The following is a 23,350-nucleotide window of genomic DNA, read 5'->3' on the forward strand; positions in this document are numbered from 1 at the left end:
TCTATCTCTCTCTCTCTCTCTCTCTCTCTCTCGCTCTCTCTGTGGTTGTGTTCGTCTCTCTGTGTGTGTCTATGTTTGCATGTGCATGTGTGAATTATAGTATGCTTTTATCATTGGCAAGACACACCAGAACTTTGGTGATACAGTTTGAATGTAAACAAAGTTATGGTTAGTTTTCTTTTCGTCTCGGTAGCCTATACATAAGTGTGGATTTTAATTATGGGTCCAGTATATGTCACTGTGTCCTCCCAGTAGCAGTAGCAGCAGCAGTGTCTTCAAGCAGACCTCGTTCACTAAGCCTCAACCCACCACCATACTGTTACATGAATCTTGAAAACTTGATGTTGCCCTCTCGTGAACTGCATGTGTGTCCACCGCAGGCAAGCCGAGATGGGCTGCGGTGTTTGTTTATGCTGAGCGAAGACAGCGTCTCTCGTCTCTAGAGCACACACACACACACACACACACACACACACACACACACACACACACACACACAGCACATCCTCCCTTACACTCCTCCTCCCTCTGGGGCACGCTGACCAGAGACGAGGCCCTTATACCCTTTGTCTCGTTTGTGTTTGTCTTCTCAGGCTCCAGGAGAAACAGAGAGAGAGAGAAAGAGAGAGAGAGAGAGAGAGAGAGACAGACCCTCCGAATGGCCCCCCCAGAGTGGGTTCCTGAGCGAGCGAATGAACAAACGAATGAACAAACGAGGAGCTCCTCTAAGCTCCAGTGCAACACTTTTCATGGAGAGACACAATGTTATGGCTCTGGTAACAGTGGCCTCGCTGGCTGAAGGAATTTGCAGACCTCGAATAACAGTGTGGAATGACTGGTGGGTATAGGGAGAGTCTTGTGGCCTATTTGGAAGAAGTAATACACAAGCATATTCAGTTTATTCTAAATAACACACAGCTGCTCAGCACTTCATTCTCTGGGGGATCTTTTATTTTGAAGGGGGGGGGGGGGGCGCACAGTGGGTGAGAAAAGGACCAAAATGCACCTGATGGAGAATGAGTAGCGCAATACTTCAGCTTCTCATTGAAATCTCCGGAATCAGTGGAGATTTTACTTGGGGGAAACCATGGCAACTGGATCTGACTGGATGTTGAGAAAAAATGTCATCACCTCGTTGAATCCAACCTATTTTGCCCCGAAGGCTCGATCTTGGATGTCCAACATCTTGTATATGTCATTCATCTCTTTATGCAGCACATATAAGTGACTGATGATGGTGATAAACAAAATACTGTGTGAGATGCCTGAAGCTATATCACAGAGACCACTTCTACAATGGACAAGGACCACCTGAATTCAAATGACTTGTAATCCCATAAAGGAGAAACATCTATGTCTATATTGTACACCGCACCTTACCCTATAGGTTCCTATTCACCTATGTAAGTAGTCCTCTTTACGAGTCATGTAAATACAGACCGTGATTATTGAAGCATACATATTTACAATCACATTGCCACCAGTGTAAATTAATGCATAATCCTGTTTTTGACAGGGTATATCACAGATTACATGTCAGTTACTTGCAGTGAGTATTCTACCTTTTAGCATTAACTACCTACAGTGCATATCTGCATGTACAGGGGATATCATTCCGCCTTTGGAAGACATTTGTAGTATTGAACGCAGTTACAGGCCTCTTGTACTTTTGTACCAAGCAGTAGTCCAAAGTCTGGCTCGCTCGCTCGGATGGGCGTCCCTAGATCTCTCTGATGGTGGGCTTGTCGTGATGCATGAGTGAGTGGGCATGACTTAGCATCAGGGTGGGTGGTTTAGTGGGCATTTGTCCTTCATTGTACTGAGCATGTGCAAAAGGAAGTACTAAAACGTCAAAAGCATAATGTATCGTGTGCCACATGCAGCTGGTGAGAGACCACACACATTAATTAAGTAATGTGAAAATGTTTTTATTTGTTCGTTTTTAAAAAGCTGTGTTGTTCTGCTCTGTGTCAGGGGAAGACTGCATGCTGATGACCCTTCCACATATGTGCAACTTAGCCACCACAACTGGCAGAGTCATTGAAATCCTAGATCCTGGTTATTGTTTGGACTAAAGGCAGAAATGGATGTAAAAGGATATGCATACAGTTTGTTTATACATATGTGTGCCCCATTTAATGTTGAAGTAGTTTGTTTAATTTAAATTATTTGTTTGAGTAGTTTGTAAATAACCAAAGGCATTAAAATAATATTTTTGTTGCAAATGACAAAATCTTTTATAGATTGTAAATATTTCCAATGCCATCTACAGTACATGCACAAACGTTTAGAAATGTCAATAAAAATACTTGTAGGAAAGTATTATTTTGTTTCTAAAATGTTTATAATAGGTATTATTCTAATGAGCATTATTTCTTGTTTTTTGTCAATTATTTTATGCTTTTATTTGTCTGATTGTTACATTATATTATTATGTTATTCTAAATCATTTACAAGTTATGAATATGCCAAGGGCAACATTGGCGTTCAGACACAGTTCAAACGCACCCTAAGACAAAAATGAAAATGAAAATCTTGAGAGAAATGCACACATAATCTTTTGGCACACTCTTATAGAGGCAGTGAGAGCCTGAACACCTCCTGTTGAGGTTATGTTTCCATTCTAACATCTCTTCACAATCAAAAAGGTCAAGAATTTGCAGTGGCAACACACAGTACAGACCTGTGTGTGCTGTAGTATTATCACCATCTATCTCTCTTTCCACAGGCTGCTCTGCCTGATTCCCAGTGCCCAGCTGTGATGTGCTTAATCTCACATTTGTCTTTTCCTGCAATGTGATTGATTATGGTATGGCATTAAGTTTGTGGCTTCAAAACAAATCCTTTCATAATAACCTTACGCTTACGTCTTTTCCCCTTTCATCAGTTCCTCTGTAAATAAATTAGAATGGCAATTCTTTTCATGAGAAGTGGAGTCTAGAAGGAGCCGTATAAAACATGGCTGCTAATGCATTAATAGGTCGCTGCGGTGTGCACAATGAATCAAACCAGACATCAGTGGATAGAAGGACTCGTTACTTATTTACATGCTCCTGAAGATGGATCCCTCTTCCTCCTCCTCCTCCTCCTCCTCCTCAGTGCTGGTGGGGTGAGGAGTTCAGCCAAGCCCACTCAAACAACACCAGCTATTCAACAACGGAGAAGAACTCCCTGGTGTTTGAGATGAGCCAAGAATAAAGTTAGCCGTAATGCCTAAGAGTTTTTGTTGTTGCCAATACCAGAACCAGTATTAAGATGTGTCTGTGCTGTTTGTGTATCAACACCCATGAAATGCCTCTTACATGCTCGGCCAGGTCTAGCTGATGCATGATGCTTGCAGCCTGTCAGAATCGTTATGATTCGTTGGGCTGAAGATGACAGCTGGTGTACATGTCTGTTTGTGTGCATGCCTGCACAAGTATGAGTATGTGTGCGTGTGTATATTAATGTGTCTGATTCCTCCATGGCTGTGATGGATAAGGAACTCTTGTGTGCGTGTGTGTGTACGTGCGTGTGTGTAGATGTGTCTCATTCCTCTATGGTTGGAATGGCTTTGGAACTGTGTGTGTGTGTGTGTGGGAGTGTGTGTGTGTGTGTTTGTGTGTGTGTGTGTGTGTGTGTGTGTATAGCTGTGTGTTCTTCCGCCATGGTCGGGATGGCTCAGGAATTCGTTGACCCGTGGCCAGAGTTTGTTTTCTCTCGCCATGAGGTTTGGGCCGAGGGCCTGCACATGTGACCTGGCTGGGTCCCTGATTGTTTTCGCTCACCTCAAAGGCCTCAAAGTTCCTGTCCATCACCCCATCTAGAAGATGAAGAGAAAGAGAGAGAGAGAGAGAGAGAGAGAGAGAGAGAGAGAGAGAGAGAGAGAGATGAGAAAGAGGTTGATACAGAGATGAAAGATAGAGGCTGATACAGGGATGGAGAGATGAGAGAGAAATGGAGAGAAGAGTATCAGAAAAGAAGACAAAAAGAGATTTTAAAGAATTAAAAAAAACAACACTGGGAAGGGATAGACAGAAAGAACTGCAGAGAGTGATTGTGAAGAAGAGAGAAGCGACAGAAGAAGAAGAAACAGAGGAGGGGCTGAGACGGAGTGCTCTGAGCCTGACGTGAGCCAAGCTGGCGTTGTCATGGTAATCACCAGGGCTGGCGGAGAAGCGCCAACAAGCACGCGGGCACTCTAATGGCTCCGGCGCCCAGAGACTCCTCCAGCGCCACTTTCACTTTCACACAGCGGCACAGGCAGGGCATCAGGGCAGCGTTTAGAGAGCGGGCAACACTGTGGCACATTATGCATGTCATGGGGGGGTTACCTTGCCTGTGGTAAATATGACAGCCTTTTTTAGAGGTTCTTTGAAGTTCTTTTAAGCCACGGAAGCAATGTGATCTTTGTGTTCTAGTTCCCTTTAAAGTAAACTTTTCTAGTTCCCTTTAAAGTTTCAATAAAGATAAAAGAATCATAAATATTACCTAATATGAAACATGACAAAGGAAAGAATGAGTTGAAGGAGAAGCGAAACGGACTCTGGATGAACCCCCTCTTTCACAGCAGCAGCGTGGCAGGCCCACACACACACACACACACACAGGCCCATCCCAGCCAGCCACCCCCCTCCCCAACTCCCCCACGCTGTCTGACGCTCGCGCCCAGAGAGGAGAGAGAAACCTGGCTCTTGTTCCCAGCCCGACTAGAGAGAGAAAGAAATCTTGTTCTCGTTCCTGACCCGATACAGAGAGAAAAACAGATAGATCTTGCTTTTGTTTCCAACCCCATACAAGAGAGGGAGATCTGGTTCTCGTTCCCGACCCAAAACAAGAGAGGAAGAGAGGGAGATCTGGTTCTCGTTCCAAACCCAATAGAATAGAATAGAATAAGTCTTTATTGTCCACCTAGGTGGAAAATTGTCTTTGGCTCACCAAAACACAGGATAAACAGACACATTTCTCATAGACACATTGACTGGACATACAGCAACTGGACATACAGTACAGCAACATACAGCAACATATAGCAACTGAACATGCAGCGACTGGACATACAGCGACTGAACATACAGCAACATACAGCAACATATAGCAGCTGAACATACAGCGACTGGACACACAGCAGGACAAACATCAATGGTTATAAAATCAGTATAAAATGAAATAAATACATGACAGAAATAGAGGGAGATCTGGTTCTCGTTCCAGACCCAAAACAAGACAGAAAGAGGGAGAGATCTTGTTCTCATTCCCGACCCAAAACGAGTGAGAAAGAGAGGGAGATCTGGTTCTCGTTCCAGACCTAAAACAAGACAGAAATAGAGGGAGATCTGGTTCTCGTTCCCATTCCAGCTGAGAGAAAGTGTGCGAGATCTGGCCTGACTCGGACAGAGAGACTCCCTCTCAGCAGACGTCCATATGACCAGCTGCTGAGTCACCCGATCTCACTGGCGTGCAATGTGCGCGCTTCCCGCAAATCCAGCTGAATAATGTTCCCCAGGGGCCACAGGGGGGCCCCGCAGAGGAGCCGGCCCAGCTCAGACGGCCCCTCAGGGTTTAATAACTGCAACGTGGGCCTCTCTCCTCCTCTGCTGGGGCCAGAGAGACAGAAGGGATCTGCTTTAATAATAATGGCCAAACAAATATCACTAAACACTTAATAACTGGAGTTGAGAGCTGGTGATCCCTGTGAAAATCTGTAATTCTGAAAGTACAAACTGTAATATTAAGAGATGCTTGTAGGGAGGGAGTAGGACCGACTTCCTCCGGTATCGGCTCGTGGGACTGCCAAGGGTAATAAAGCAGGCTCTTGTTCTGAAGTTAATGCGGAACAGTGTGTCCTGGGCAGAGACAAGATAGTGTTAGACCCAATAAACACTACGTTTATATCACTTTAGTAACTTTATTCCAGTTCAGAACAGGACAACTCTGTGGCTACCATTTCCACTGCGCCCTGGGCAGAGACAAGATAGTGTTAGACCCAATAAACACTATGTGTATATCACTTTAGTAACTTTATTCCAGTTCAGAACAGGACAACTCTGTGGCTATACCATTTCCACTGCGACTGGTCAACGTCGTCATACATCTCAACACGCACACATCAACATATCCGTTTCCGGGGTCAAAAGGTAAAACACAAAGAGGGAAAATACAAGTTAACAGATAGCACTGAGACATGATTAATACAGACGGACCTCCAGTCTGGATGTAGCCTGGCTAACGCCTCCCACTTCTCAAATGAGACGTGGTCTGGCAACCAGACGTTCATTTTCTCGTATTTGAAAAAATGGCCAGATCCGTTCATTGGGCGCCACGGATGTCTATCAAATGCGCATAGCTCACCCAACTCGTTCGTATGCAACGCTAAGGGCTGCCGTAAATCCTTTGGCGTCGAATGTAGACGCAAGAGGGCAACGGAAACTTCTCGGATGTTCTGTGATTGGTTCGCCAACATCAGGCAAACATTTGGGCGTTAGTTTCCAGACTGGCTTAGCAGCGGGATTGAAATCACCGCGCAAGGCAGTATGGGAAAACCCAGGCTAGTCTGGATGAGTAATTTAGTACAAACAATAAGAGGTCACCGAAACAGATGTAGGATTGCAACATTTACAAGAAAGACAAAAGTGTGGTAAACAAAAATGAATAAACAATGGTTGAGCAAGGAATTACTCAGAATAAGAATAAAGACAAACACAGACTCGAATGGAGTACAGAGGCATAAAGAGAATTTAGAAAATATGTCAGAGTCAAACAGAGATTTGACTGGATTACACAGGTTTAGTGAGTTTACAAGCAGCGTAATTCAGAGTTAGTCACTAAAAATCACTAAAATCCCAGGAACCAATCACAACTTCTTATCTGGCATGGGATTAGATTTGTACAGTATTAGGCATAGGAGGACAATTGGTGCCACGTTTGTACGCAACCAATGTCTACTTTGATGGCGTCAGTATGAAATGACTTAGACCTGCATTTTCTTTTAAATTGAATAAAGTGCATCTAAAACCTTTGTACAAACTTAATTGGATGGGGGGGTTAAACCTCCTGGTTAATGATGGTGCTTCTCAGGAACAGTGGCTGGGTATTAAATGAACATGAGACTGAATCTAGGAGGCTTTCAGACAGACCCAGGTGGGCGCTGTACTGAGGGTGTTGCCTGGATCCTTCATAAATAACCCCCTTCACGATGCACATGTGGTCTTCAGGGAGAGAGTGCAATAGACTGGATAATTAAAATCACCTCTGTGGTTTACTTTGAACTAACACACTTACAACGTCCAGATGGGTCATGCAAGTTTGATTTGACCCAACATGCAGTGCAGTGCAGTGCAGTGCAGGGTGCAAAAGGCCTTCTGCATCCATAGGGTTGGCTAGTCCCAGCAGGGCTTGCAGAGGAACACGAGGGAGAGTGTGATTTGGGTCCCATTGCTCTCCTCTTCCAGCACACGTCCTCGTGGAGGTTACTTCCACACACACACACACACATATCCACACACACCTCCCACTCTTCCATTCTAGGGTTGAAGGAGGTGTGGTAAAGAGAGAGAGAGAGAGGTAGAGAGAGAGAGCAAAGGAGAAAGAGAGAGAGAGAGTGGGAAAAAAAGAAAATGAGTTAGAGAGAGGGACAGAGGAAGAGAGGAAGAGAGGGAGAGAGTAGACAGGAATGTGGAGGGGGAGGGAACCTACAGCAGGGTGATATAGAACAGCCGCAATGGGAAGGAATGCCTGTGTCTGAGGGAGAGAAAGAGAGAAGGAGGGAGAGAGAAAGAGGTGGGGAAAAGGAGTAAAAGAGGAGGGAACGGAGGGAGTGGAAAAGCCTCTCTGTGTGTTTGTCCACACACACATACACGTGTGTGTCTCTGTGTGTGTGTGCATGTGTGTGTATGCGTGTGTGAGCGTGTGTGTGTGTCTCTGCGTGTGTGTACAGTATGTGTGTGTGTGGGCATGTGTGTGAGTGTTAGTGGAAGCGTGGCTAGGACTGAATGAAAGGGGCCCTTGCCATACAGTACTGATGGTCCTCCAGCACTGGAGCACATGTCCTGAGCTGTGCAGAATCTGTCACACACTCGGCTCAGCGCTGGAGTAGAGCTCGCTGGAAAGGAGAGTCGCTCGCTCTAGCCAAAAGGCATTCCTGGGAATTGAAACAGGCCCTTGATTGTCTGTTATAGCTCACCGGCTCCAGTGAGACTTTGGGAACTTTGCCCCCCACCATGAGTGGAGCGAGTTGTTGTTGGGGACTTGGAATGCCTCAGAATGGGCTGATGCTGATTGTTTTGAGCGTGCTCATCAACTTCTGGTCAGGAGATGCCCATCCGCAGTGCCTGGACTACAAGCCCCCGTTTCAGCCGCCCGAGCCGCTGGTTTTCTGCAAGGAGTACGCCAAGTTTGGATGCTGCACCCTGGAGAAGGACAATGCGATATCGGAGAGGTTCTACCACATCATGGACTATTTTGACTACACTGGATTTGTTGCATGTGGGAAGTACATTCGGAGCATCCTCTGTCAGGTAAGCAAGTATGCACACTCTCTCTGTGAGTCATACTGTACCTCGTACAGCAACAGGTTTCAACATTAACAGGACATACAGTACTGTATGTTGGTTGGAATGGTTCAGTGTTCAACTAAAATGAATAAAATGTGTTTATGTGTAAATATATTGGATATTTTACCTCAGTAGTGTCAAAACAAACACTGTATGGAAATGTTCCTCATGGTGTGGATGACAGAATAAGAAGTGCAATTCATGGTATTTTGCATCTACAGTATGTCTACAAAATGCCCTGTCTCTGTCTCATCATCTCTGTCTCTGTCTGCATCTCTGTCTACAAAATACCCTGAACAGTCTGGGTCTGAGTCAGATGTCAGTCAGTACAGTATAGCAATAGCGTTTAGGAAGCTGCCTCTAAACCTCCTCACTAAACTGTGTCTCCAGACACTCCCATCCCTGAGAAAACGCCTCCAGCACACGTCTGCCCATCTACTGCAGAATACGCACAAACACAGACCTAAATGAGACCCGTGCACCAAACATATCATTATGTAAGACCTTGACTAGTCTTTGAGACCATGAGTAATAGCACGTGCATGCCAACTGTGTCTCTTTTAGCCCTAGAAACTCAACAGCCACAACATTGCCTGAGGAAAAGAGGGATAGACAGAAGAGGAAGAAAAGAGGGGGAGAAAAAGAAAAAAGTGCCCACGAATCGTTACCCACAGCTTGGTACCCGCTACTTGGCTGCCGTACCAGATGAATTAGGAGAGCAGGGTTTCCATTACAGTGGAGCAGGGAAGAGCGGGCCCTGCGGTTTAGCTGTGGGGGCACCCAGCGCTGTTAGCCACTTAGCGGAGGGAGGCTGCGCTCAATGATGGCCTTTGTTCCAGCGTTTATCACTGCCACAGGCTGCTCCTTGTGATCAGTCAGAGGCCTGCGCTGACCAGGAAATCATCCACTTCCTCTCCAGGTATATGAGGGACAGGATACACTGTATCCCCATCCTGGAGGAAAGGGACAGAGTGCAGGCCTGTGTACAGTATGAGAGAGCAAAAGAGAGAGAGAGACAGAGAGAGACGGAGAGAGAGAGAATGAGAGCATGTGAGGAAGAGAGAGAGAGAAGGAGAGAGAAAGAGAGAGAGTAGAGATGAGTTTTTGTGGGAGAGGTGAAGAGTTGAATTGTATAAACACAGAAACACACCGAGTTCTGAGTGAGAGTTGACAAAGCGGCAGATGAGGTTGTAAATATTTACTACGTCTGACATGTGCTTGCCTGGCGTCAGAGCAGTGACTACACACCAGACCAACCGCAACACGTCTTGACCCCTCCTGAACTGCCCGGCTAAGATGGACTGAGTCAGACATCCATCTCTAGTTCTCCCTGACTTCCTGTTCTCTCCACTTCAGATTTAGACTCATGATATCTTTATTGGCACGGCTGTTTATGTGTAGCGTTGCAAAAGCAACATTAATGAAAAGATCACTGATTAAAATCTCTATCTCTCTCTCTCTCTCTCTCTCTCTCTCTCTCTTGAAAAAGTTGTCAATATGAAGTATAGGGTAAGGGTGAGAGTAACGGTGTGTGTGTGTGTGTGTGTATGTGTGTGAGAGAGAGAGAGAGAGAGAGAGAGAGAGAGAGAGAGACAGCCTGTCGCTCTCAGATGTGGCCAAGAACCTTTTTTTCTTCTCCTTTCTTCCCTTCTCTTCCTCTGGTTTTATTGGCTACCCTCTTTGGTAGCGCAACAGTCCTCTTTGAGGTTCCTTTGAGGGTATTTCTGTTGACTCACAGAGGGAACCAAGACACACACTGAGTACGGATTTAACCCCATAAAGCCTCAGACTGTGAGACCCATTCACTGTCTCTCCGGTGTTGTGTGTTATTCGAAAGCCAAGTCAAACAACAGGACAACAACAGGAGTTGACCCCAAAGTGTTTTACAGCCAAGGGCTGAGTAAGAGTTTAAAAGCACTGCCACATGTTCATTGCTGTAGATAGCCTATGCTACCTCGTAAAACTGTGCTAATACACATAGCATTTCATCCACTGCCACACATACAGTGCTATAGGATACTACTCCCTCAGATCAATGTGTGAATCCCATGATATTTCACCTAGGGACACATACGGTGTTATAGGCTACTATTCCTTCAGTGCTACATGCTAGCCCTATAAAGTTTCATCCAATGACACATATTCACAGCCATGGGATTACTGTAACTCGTGTGTCCCTCATTGTATAAAGTCTGTGTCAGCTGAAAAAGACACAGGGGCAACAAGCCAAACAATTCGGTTGGCCGGAAGGGACAATAAAACATTATTGGGCCACCCACACTGATTGTCCTTAATGTGCCCACAGGCACCAGAACACAATGATTGCCGGAGTTAGGCAATCCGTCTCCATAGCCTGCTCAACACCTCGGCAGACAGAGATGCTGCTTGAGCTGTTGGCTGGCTGACAGTGCAGGAGAAAGTATGATTGTGGGTGCGCACTATGCACTTTGGGTTTTCAGCCTAGGACAGCTCAGATTTACTGCAGACACTAACTATCTTATCTTTGACTTTCTCTCTCTCTCTCTCTCTCTCTCTCTCTCTCTGGTGGTTTCTTCCTCTTCTTCTTTCTTTCTCCTTTTTTATCCATATTTTTGTATGGCACACTGCCACCTCAGTGTCAATATTACTGTATGATATCCTCACCTTAAAGTCCCCTAGTTTTTCGTTCTCCTCTCCTCTCCTCTGCTCTCCTCTCCTCTGCTCTTTGGGCAATTAGAGAAGTTCAAAGAATAAGAGAGACTGAAGGTTCAGCCGGTTCAAAACCAACCTAAACGAGGCTGTATTTATAACATTGTTTGGGCTATGTGAGCAGTGTTTATCACTGCAAATTAGAGCATTGAAGGCATACAGTACAGCGATTGAGGAGCCCAGTGGGGAATGGACTCGTCCTTGCACTGCTTGACTGAAGACATTAACATATCATTGGATAGCATCATTTGACGACACATAATTAAGTGAATTTGCCAGCCAAAGTAAAAGAGATGATTTTAAGGCCTGTTGTTTTTCCGGACGTACATCAATAAATGATTAATTATCCTAGAGAGACTTCTGGATCAATTGAAAAACGATGTATGTGTGTGTGTGTTTGTGTGTATGTGTGTGTGTGTGTGTGTGTGTGTGTGTGTGTGTGTGTGTGTGTGTGTGTGTGTGTGTGTGTGTGTTTATGTGTGTGTGTGTGTGTGTGTGTGTGTGTAGTTTAAGTCTAGTTCTCCTTTGAATGCATTTCATTAATAATAATAACTTAATCTGTCAAGAATTGTATTTGTATTTCATTCTAAATATTCATTCCAAAACAGTACAGCAAAAAATTTTTACAATGTTGCAATGCAGAAGCAGTGACGCACTGAAAATGTGTTTTGATGTGTTGTGTTTTGCAAATGTGTTTTTAAAAGTTAACTTCATGTGGATGCACTGAAGACTGGACACTGAAGCCAGCCAAAACTAATGTAGCGGAGAGAGAGAGGGGGGGAGACGGCAGGATAAGAGGGAGTGAAGACACACACAGAGAGAGAGGGACAGTTAGGGAAAAGAAAGAAAGAAGGACAGCACACTGTCAAGAGGAGGAAAAAAGAGAGGGGGAGAGCTATTTTATGATGACAGAGCAGGAATATTGCTTCAGATCCGAATGAAAACAAAGATGCTCTTCACTCCAGGCCGAGAGAGAGAGAGAGAAAGAGAGAGAAAGAGAGGAGAGAGAAAAAAGCTTTTAGATGCCTGATGTGAGGACAACTTGGGCTATATTCAAGCGATATTTGTACATATATTTATATATAATATATCTCCATTACTCCTGTATGATGCTCCAAATGAACAGTAACACATACTGTACTGTACCTGCTTGTATAAACAGCACCACACATGAGAACAACACAATAGAAGCACCACAGCTCTTCATCTGGGCCAGTCATGTTAGTTTTATGCTACAGCGCACTTAAGATGCCCTGCTTTCATTTTCTCCACAAAGATAGTTTCAGCTAGATAAGCCTGCCTGCACATCATCACACGCTTCATTTTATGTACCCTTCTCTCTCTCTCTCTCTCTCTCTCTCTCCCCAAACTCTCTCACTGTTTGTGTGTGTGTGTGTGTGTGTGTGTGTGTGTGTGTGTGTGTGTGTGTGTGTGTGTGTGTGTGTGTGATGTTTAAAATTAGAGTAATCCCTTTGGTTTCCCTATACAGTACATGTGCTGGACAGCTGTGTACTTTCAGTCTGTCGTTCAACATACGTTTTAGCTTGTCATTACGTCACACTCACAGTTCAAATACTGCACTGCCGAAGAGTTTCCCTGGTTTTCCCTTAAAAAGAAGACGACAAGCTAATAAAATAGACATGACATCTGTTACGGGCTTGTTGTTGGAGGTGTAAGGTCTAAGTTTAGTACATTACAAATGCCAAAACACGGCTCAATGTTTGTGCTGGAATCCAAACTTTGCAGACTCATAGTCTGCTGAAGTCATATCCTCACGCTTGCACTCTTAAAAGGCATGGCGAGAGCTGCACAGAGTTTACAACTTGTTCCAAACATCCCAAGAGATGCTGTCTGTGCCTGTCGGGAGTTTCAATGAGTCATACGATTGACTTCCTCTTGCGGGCTGCATCTTGCGCTGTTGTCACGATGCACTTCCTGGTCGCGGTGGGTGTGTACGTGTGCGGCTTGAATTTAATGATGGATTGGACTTTCCAAGATGCCTATCAATGGCAGTATTTATAGTTTAACTGCTACCCATTAGCCAGCTTAGTGACGAGTGCAATGGACGTGAACCAGCAACACATCTTATATAACAGTCCAGGGGAGTTGGCATCAACAGTGGCTTTGAAGAGGACAAACTTAGACTTCAAAAGACTTAACAGATATAATATTATTAACATTGTGCCAAGTATTTTGGAGCTATAATATAAAAACTAGAGATAATTTCCACTGCAAAACATCCAAAACTCAACTAGTGTAGCTGTCTTGAATTCAAAGTATTGTTATATCAATTTCAGGATTCATTTATTGACACTGAACTTTATGAGATTATTTGTCTTATTTTAAGATACTCTACCTTGTGTAATCTTAGATAATACAACTAACCATGAGCATATTTGATAGTAAAACAAGCTTCTTCATCAATAGAAATGTATTTTGACGTGCATCATTTCACATTACTCAGCCTTGGCAAACATGACTGTAAAAGTGGTTAGCCACAACCCGTTTCTATTAACACACATACCCACAATGTCCTGCCAGAGGTGTTGCTTCCCACCTGTGCTTATATTACATTACTGCCAAGTGTCAACATGAAATTCATCCCCATTGTGATCCTTTATATATATAAAAAAATAATAATAAAGAAAACACCTCAGCAAGTGGTTTGAGTGAGCAATTGAATCACAGTGCAATTTGATGGACTTGCACTTGCATTTAGAACTGGCCGCTTGTGATCTGATCAGCTGTGACACATTTTAGAAACAAATCTAAACAAGGTCATTGACTCCCTGCCCTAATTTTCACTTCATCTTCTGTCCTAACAGAAAGCTCCATTTGGCGATTTGTTATAATGAACTCAAGCGGACATTATAATCAACTCAAGCGGCTATTAAAGTTGAAGTTAAAGTTGACTGATATTTAGTGGGCTTGCAACGAATGGAACCCGGATCATTGGTTTGTCAGTGGGTGATGTTGCCACTGCTCCACCCTGCCCAACGCTTCAACACACCAATTCTTACTGGCACTCAGTCTAGGCTGCAATTGATAACATTTTACTTCAAGATATCTACATAAGAATGACATGACACTGTCATGACACATGAACCCTAACCCTAACCATAACCCTAACCATAACTTGTCATGATAAAAACCGAATGGCACTGTCAGTGTTCATTCGGTTTTTATCATGACAAGTTATGGTTAGGGTTAGGGTGTTTAAGACTTGTTTATAATGTTTATGAGACATTCATGTCATACAGTATGTATACCTTCAAGTGAAGTGGAACCCAAAGATCTTACATCAGCCCTCTCTGGCGTAAGTTTTAGATGTCTCTGGCTTTACACACCTTGGATACACTGCCACAAAGATGTGTATCTCAGATGTCAACTTGTGTTCAGGTTACGCAAAACATATTCTGAGAAACAGATGTAAACTGACCCGAAGATCTGAACAGAATGATCCTGGAATAAGCTCTAAAATAAATCCTCTGATGTGTTACTGACACTTTCTTGAAGCTGTTTTTCTGTCCAAGGATTACTTAGGCCTCAGGCTTGCAGGAGGCTGTGAGACCATTCTTATTGTGTTTGGGTGGGTTAGATATAAATAAATGAAATTGAATAAAACATTTAACTGAGTAGCTAGAGAATAATAAGACAAGTTTACTAAATAAATAACTAATATGACCTCAGGATAACTGGCACAATGCTCTTATTCAAACCACCACTTCAAACCATCACTTCTTTAAACACTATTTTTTTTAACTGTTAATGCTGTTGGATAGGTATGATCTGATTAACAATAACTTAGTTTCGATGACTTATAGACGAGATAGAGTAAATATTACACTTACTACAACTTTGAGGGTTAGTGCTACATATTTATTTTTTGTTTTGCATAGTATCCAAGCTGCCTTTGACATTTCAGGCATATTTTCCAATAGTGCATTTTTTCAGCCATTCATCAGATACTTTCGCTATCGGTTCAGATAAGGCCAGACACAGAGACTCCATGAAGTGCAAAGCGACCTGAAATCAAGGCTTATCTGACATCATCTGCAATAGAGACTCCTAGCATTGGGAAGAATTCAAAACAACAGCAAATGTGAGACATTGGAATGAGTTACCCAAATGTACCAAATCTCCCCATCACAGGATATGCACAACTATACCAGTGCACAGTGCTACAGTATGTCTAAGACCATAATTAGCAATATCATCATCAGAGCTAGACAAACAGAATACATTTCAGTCTCCAACTTAACGTCATATCTATTTCATTGGAGCATACTTACACTAAAAAAAAAACTATACAGTGGACTAAAACTTTTAATGATCTGGTTGTGAAACCAGCTCCAAGATCTCACAGTTGAAATCTCCCACCCCCATACTTCTAATGTTGGCATCAAAGACGCGGCACAGCTATTCTGTTATGACAACCAGCCACAAATACTCTTGCTGTGCTGTTTGCAGGCTCTGTGGATTTGATTTATTGCAACTTATATACAACGTCAGATGTTTATGTTGTGTTTTACCATCGCATGAGCAATGCTAGTAAGGGCTTTGAAACTATAGAAGTCTACGTATATGGTAGACTACACATCTGCCTGGGACATGGTGAGTGTACATGGGGATGGATAGATCATCAGTCATGCGCTGCAGGGTTTTCCCAGTAACAGGACAACAGGATATTTAATCACATGTGAATGTCTCTGCACCGTGACAGTTCTACATTAACATTTACATTTACTCATTTAGAAGAGCAACTTACAGAGTGAGAAATAACATTAAAACTAGTGCAGGGGAGCCCTTGGGTTGGAATTACTACTGCATCAGTAGAGACTATTACTAGGATAGGAGCTCAGACATTATACCAGAGACTTCCTGATGAGTAGACACAGCACTCAAAGAATCCCTCCTAAAAATGTATGGGGTTAATTCCTAGCACTAACATGACAGTCGTCTACACATATTCCGCCCCTTCCGCCACCAAATGTTGACGTGTGAATACATCGTGCTAATCATATGGAATGTTGTGAATATGTCGTGCCAATCATGTGTTGTGATCTCGCAGCTGGTGTCATGAGGCTTTACGCATGCGCAGTTCTGCCCGAAATACATGCCCCATAAGTGCCCAAAATGCGTTGCAATATGGTCGTCGATCGGAGGTATGTCGGTATGTTAGGTCAGTTTTCTCCTACCTCAACGGTGCTCAGGGTGCGTCTGTGATGGCAGAGCTGCTATTTACATTAAAGGTGTCATAAAGTCAACAAATGCAGGACTAATTGTATATTCATTGGACGTGGGTGGATCAAAAAAGACAAAATTGGAAATTCTTTGGAAATGGCATTGGCAAAGTGGCATAGGCCTACTCACTGCATCTCTCTCCATTAACAGTCCTCACCTTATGGCCTGCCCGAAGATAAGACAAAAGTCAATCAAATTTGACATACGGTTGACATACTGTATATCTGTCAAACTCCGTACCTACCTTTGAAGTGGTATGGCTTAATCAGACATGGCACAAAATTAAAAACAGCTGACATGGTTTGGGAACTTGGAGGAAGCATAAATGTGGATTTCAGACACGTTGTTTGACCAATCGTGCTTTTCCCATCAGGAATGCTCTCCGTACGCCGCCCACCTGTATGACGCAGAGGATGCCAACACGCCCATGCGGCAGCTGCCAGGCCTGTGTGGCGACTACTGCTCCGACTACTGGCGCCAGTGTCGCTACACCCTGAGCCTGCTCATCGACAACTACAACGTCACCGCGGGCATCGAGGACGACCGCGACAAGTTCTGCGACTTCCTGGTGCTGAAGGACCCCCAGTACTGCTACCCGAGCGTGCTCTCCAACACCGAGCTCAACAGCAACCTGGGGGACCTGCAGGAGGACCCCGAGGGCTGTCTGCAGCTGTGCCTGCAGGAAGTGGCCAACGGGCTGCGCAACCCCGTCGCCATGATCCACGCCGACGACGGCACGCACCGCTTCTGGGTGGCCGAGCAGCTGGGCTACGTGTGGACGTACCTGCCCAACGGCTCGCGCGTGGACCGGCCGTTCCTCAACCTCACCAAGGCCGTGCTGACGTCCCCGTGGGCGGGCGACGAGAGGGGCTTCCTCTGCATGGCTCTCCACCCGCGCTTCACCGCCGTGCGCAAGGCCTACGTCTACTACTCGGTCAAGGTGGGGAAGGAGGAGAGGATCCGCATCAGCGAGTTCACCCTGTCCGTCGCAGACATGAACATGCTGGACCACAACTCAGAGAGGTGGGTATAGGGGACCAGAGGTGGGGAAAATACATGAACATGCTGGACCACAACTCAGAGAGGTGGGTATAGGGGACCAGAGGTGGGGAAAATACATGAACATGCTGGACCACAACTCAGAGAGGTGGGTATAGGGGACCAGAGGTGGGGAAAATACATGAACATGCTGGACCACAACTCAGAGAGGTGGGTAGGGGACCAGAGGTGGGGGAAAATACATCAAAATGTGTTATGAAATAAAATATCAACTACACCTCATTTTAAATGTATCAAAAAAAACCCTACAAAATACAGGAGCCAGTCCATGTATCGAATTGAATGTATAAATGCAAATGAAATCGAATGAAAATACTCCAAATACTTTTTTCAAGGGTAGTTTGAAATCACTTCACAAAGGCAAACTTTCCATGTGTCAAACATTCTGTCCATCCTTGGATAGGAACACAGTGATGACAGATACGAAAGCATGCACTGACCTAACCGCAATCTACAACTTTAGATATATACTGTATACTTCATAATGTAACCACAGGTGTTCTGGGTGTGTTCAGGGTGTGTCTGTGTGTATGTAACTGGGAAAGTGACAAGTAGTCAGTGTACCATCAAAATGAGATTGAAGTTGTGATTTTAACACAGAGACGCGCCGTAGTCTTTCTTTAACGTCCAATATGTTCCAACAGAGCCTGGGTGTTTCTAGTTGAGTCAGGAATGTAGCCACTGGACTAATGCCCAACCGGGCTTTTTGTTCTGGCTTGTAGAGTTCTTCTGGAGGTAAGAGAGCCAGCGTCCAATCACAACGGCGGCCAGCTTCTCTTCGGACATGACGGCTATCTCTACATCTTCACCGGAGATGGCGGCAGAGCCGGCGACCCCTTTGGCAAGTTCGGCAACTCTCAGAACAAGTGAGTCCCATTTTTCCCCACCATTTACCCCAACTGTCCACCGCAATCAATCATCTGCTCAGCACGACGTGGCAATTACTCCAACAGCTCAGGGCACTGGAGAGATGACAAGTTGATTACTAACCGCTGCGCTAGTTTGTGGTGGGCTGTGTGGTGTGTGTCCCCCCCTGCTCATTTAAAAGGGAATGTGCTATCGATCATAGCCTTGATGGCTGGAGACGTCTTCTTATTTATGGAATGACATCACTTGTTTATTCTGAGAGCTATAGATGGCTATACATCGGAGCCTTGTGGGCATGCTCAGTCCCTTGTATCTCTCTGACTGACTCATCACACACCGAAAAACTGCTTTTTCTGCCGCACTGTCCAGTGTTGTGCAGTGGGTTTCTACGGGCTGTCTGGGGTTGACTAATGCACATTAGTCAAATGAGGGCTGAAATGTTGTCAAGCAATTTATGTCGGAAGAGGTTAACATTGCGGAAAATTCAGTGAAGTCTGGGTTAAAATGCCCCTGAGAAGAAAAAGAACATTTTAAGTGGCATAATAAATGAAAACATCCATCTATTCATGCTGGCATCATCAATCCACTTTATATAGATGTTGTATTTCATTTTAAAGATTTATAAGGCCACACATTCTGCCTTCAACATGTTCCAGATACAATTAAATCAGTAACCATGTCTTCTCTGAACGATCTGTCAGGCTGAGGATTTAAAACAACTATGAGTCAAGTATTGAGTTCTGTCCATCTATTTCAGTGCCCATGATTGTTTATATTGGAACACACCAGATGTATACTAGACGTATCACACTTACATGCCAGGACAGACTGGCTCTCACACGGAGCTGCAGTACTTCACTTCAGCACTACACTTGAATGTGTTGTCCCTATCTGGACACAGAGATATGATACAAAAACAACAAGAGTTGTGTTGTTTTCAACGCAACTTGTGTTATTTTCATTTACACATATATTGTGTAACAAATAAAAAAAAGGAAACAACACAAATTGTGTTGTCTCTATCTGGACACAGATATGTGTTAAAAACAACGCAAGTTGTTCATTTCAAGAGTGCCTGACATGGAGAGAGCCGCCATGGCGACCCTGTCTCTGACCAGTGTAAACAGCAACACGTGACCTCTGCTCAGTGGCATCCGACTGCACCAGTCCAGCAGACATTTGGCCGCGTGGCGACAGACCAGGAACGGGCCAGCCAGACAGCCACACACTGGCTCACAATATTAACCTTGGCACGGCTCCGCAGACTTCCCCTCTCGGGCACAACTGGACATAACAGCGCCCAGTTGAACCTACAGGGTGGCGCCGTGCCAGGCAGAACCCAGTGCCCAGACCCGCCGGAGAAGGGACCCGCCTCGTTTACTTACGCCACAAGATGGCCACCGCCGCCCCAGCTGAGCCCATCACACACACACACACACACCCAGCACGACAACAGAGAGCCGAGCGCGAGCACGGACACACTGGAGTGGACGACCTGGCAGTGCTGGGAGTCAGTACGTGGCAAACACAGCGCTGCTCTTGGGCCGGTTCTGTGTTCCTGTGTTTGAGTTACAGAACTGGAGATTGCCTCTCATTCTCTGGTAGCAGTATTTATTGTTGTAGTATTTATTGATGCGTATAGGTCTCCTCTGCAAAATAATATTTATAGTTGTAGTATTTATTGATGCCTATAGGTCTCCTCTGCATAGTATTATTTATTGTAGTATTTGTTGATGCCTATAGGTCTCCTCTGCAAAATAATATTTATCGTCATAGTATTTATTGATGCCTATAGGTCTCCTCTGCATAGTATTATTTATCGTTGTAGTATTTATTGATGCTTATACGTCTCCTCTGCATAGTATTATTTATCGTTGTAGTATTTATTGATGCCTATAGGTCTCCTCTGCATAGTATTATTTATTGTTGTAGTATTTGTTGTGCTCTAAGGGCTCCCCTGTATTGTTACTTGAATGTTACTCTTTATTTTGTAAGTCGCTTTGGATAGAAGCATCTGCTAGATGAATAAATGTAAACGTAAATAGATGGAGCGCTCGGGGGGGAGGAAGGAGTCCCTGGAGTGGTTGGGGTTTGCGGCCGAACTGGAGCGTTCGCTTCTCTGCATAATGAGCCAGTGGTACTTCTGGACTCCTGGTGAATCTGCAACAAATGTGTTCCTGCAATGAGCCATGACAGGCACTCTCATTCTGTTAAGCTGTTGTTGTTGTCCACGAAAACTGTTGTTCACAACAGCCATTTTGACGAGAAACTCATTTAGAACGGCGATGAGGGACATAAGAAGCCAACTGAAGTACCACAGGAGATCCTCATAGAACATAATGACCAACATTATTAACTCTCAGGGGTTCCACAATGTTCTGTCAAAAGGCCCATAGTTTCCAGTGTAACGGGTGCTAGCTGGTTAGCTATGCTGTGGAACGTTAGTAAACCTCACTCCCCGACGCTTCAAGAGCGCTGCTGGCATGAAAGCTAGTAGCCTGGGCTTTTAGCTGGATTGTTAGCGCGCTCGACTCCCGATCCGAGGTGCTGCTGTCTCGCGGGTTCGAGTCCGGGCGTGTGCAGGGCTGGACCGCGGTGGTTCCACACAACGCAGGTTACATTGGTGCCGTGACCCGGATCGGGAGTGAGGTTTAGGGGGGTGAGTGTAACGGGTGCTAGCTGGTTAGCTATGCTGTGGAACGTTAGTAAACCTCACTCCCCGACGCTTCAAGAGCGCTGCTGGCATGAAAGCTAGTAGCCTGGGCTTTTAGCTGGATTGTTAGCGCGCTCGACTCCCGATCCGAGGTGCTGCTGTCTCGCGGGTTCGAGTCCGGGCGTGTGCAGGGCTGGACCGCGGTGGTTCCACACAACGCAGGTTACACCAGCAGCACTTCGGATACACACATTTCTTTTTTTTTTATGTTGAATCTAATGACTGACAAGACAGTAATGGCTGAGTCACTGGAAATGGAAACATTTCCCATGTAATGGGTACAGTAGGCCCATGTCAATGCTCTCTCTCTCTCTCTCTCTCTCTCTATCCCAACAACTGTGGTTTATGGCTGTGCTACTTGGACTTGCAGCCACGCCTTCTGTTGGAGCTGACACGACAAAAACAGCCTGTTTCCCAGCCAGCGTATACACCAGTTAGGGCCGTGTGCATGTGACACTGCGCTGTCCAGGCAAATCATCAGTTGTGCTAAACCCAGCATCCCTCTGGATCCCTGTCCTTGGTACTTTTCTTTTATGGCCAGAAGAGAATTCCTCTCTCACTCTTTTTAAGTTCTCCCTACCTGTTGTTTCAGAGAGTCTCAGAGATTCAGAGTTTAGCTCTTTCTTGGCATACAGTACATCCTGAAGTAGCTTTTCAAAAAGTGCAGTACATAACACCACACACACACACACACACACACACACACACACACACACACACACACACACACACACACACACACACGTGTTTCATAACACGCCTTACATCTCAACAGTTGTGGGTCTGTCAGATGAGCTATTTTTTGCCCACCATATGTAAATTTCATAGAGGTACCATGGGTGGGCTGGCACTTTAACTAATCCCGTCACTCGGCGCAGAATTGGGTGAAAACGTCACCATGTGGATGATCAGGGCAGGACGTGAAGGCAGCTGTGGATGTGGTCCCCAGGGGAAGTGGCATGCAGTGGAGAGGGTAAAGCTTTTTTGACAGGCACTGACAGAGACAGCCCCTGTAGCCCAGCCAAGCCAAGCTAAGCCAAGGCTAATATTGACACAGGGGCATCGTGGGATGCATGCTGGCATGACGAGGAGAGAGCGAGAGTCGGGGGGTGGGGTTGGGGGTGGTGTCACACTCTGTAATACTCATCCACCCACATATACTCTCACGGGTGACGCGGTATATGGACCCTGCACGCAATGCTCATATACAATTTACACACACATATGCATATGTGCGTGCGCGCGCACACACACACACACACACACACACACACACACACTTTTCACACATCACTTACAAGGGACTTACAATTCACTGTGATAGACCACATATTCTAGGCAGGTAGATAAATATAGGCACAAACACACATACACACAAGCGCACACACACACACACACACACACACACACACGGCTGTTGTCCAACTATCCATGAAAAATGAAAAGCTCAGTTCTCCTCCAGACATTCCCATGTAACTGTAAAGAGACTCCAGAGAGCTTTATTTGGATTAATTTGCCAACCACATCTTGTAAAAAAAAAAAAAAAAAAAATTCACATCCACTGCACTGTAATCCATTGCGCTTGGCAATGGGCTCTCCCTATTTAAACTCTCATCAGCTTCACATTGTCCTTATAATTCAGCCCAAACTGTCCCAGATGCCCGGCACATTCACACATCTTCCCTTTCCAGTCCATAATGTGACCATTGTTCACATCGCTCACATCCTCGGTGTGCAATTCCAAAGTCTTCTGTCCATGGCGGTTAACACTGAAGTGGACCTCGAGTGCTTTAATGGGTTATGTTAAATGTGACACCCAGTTGTTGATCTCAGCAGTGACGCTAATTGTAAAGTTTGGGCTGTGTGTGCCTAGAGACAGAGGCGTCATACAGACCTCTTTAATGGACCTTCTCACACGCTCACAGCCAAGCACTTTACATATGTGACAGAATGAGGGGGCCTAGTATTTCACCACACACAGACACACACACACTCACACACACACACACACACACACACACACACACACACACACACACACACACACACACACACACACACACACACACACACACACACACACACACACACACACACACATCCACGCACCACATAAAGGGTTCAGGGAGTACAGCAGATTGTTGCCAGATTGTTTGTTGCAATTGATGTTTTTCACACAAACACTAATGATCTTAAAGAGAACATCTTACATTACATACGTCCTTATGCCATGTGTGCGTGCTTGTAT

At 44.9% G+C, this 23,350-nt stretch overlaps 1 protein-coding gene across 1 annotated transcript in view; it reads left to right on the forward strand.

Moving 5' to 3' along the window:
* The first annotated feature begins 8,185 nt into the window (after positions 1 to 8,185).
* The window catches only part of si:ch211-136a13.1 (HHIP-like protein 1), a 21,125-nt gene continuing 5,960 nt past the window's right edge, over positions 8,186 to 23,350 (forward strand). Inside the window, exons 1-3 of the mRNA XM_062553317.1 lie at positions 8,186 to 8,495; positions 16,837 to 17,486; positions 18,245 to 18,388. Of these exons, the coding sequence (XP_062409301.1) occupies positions 8,199 to 8,495; positions 16,837 to 17,486; positions 18,245 to 18,388 (1,091 nt within the window). The 5' untranslated portion in view covers positions 8,186 to 8,198. The remainder of the gene's footprint in view (positions 8,496 to 16,836; positions 17,487 to 18,244; positions 18,389 to 23,350) is intronic.

Source organism: Sardina pilchardus, chromosome 13 (assembly GCF_963854185.1).
Source record: "Sardina pilchardus chromosome 13, fSarPil1.1, whole genome shotgun sequence".
Taxonomy (NCBI): Eukaryota; Metazoa; Chordata; class Actinopteri; order Clupeiformes; family Clupeidae; genus Sardina; species Sardina pilchardus.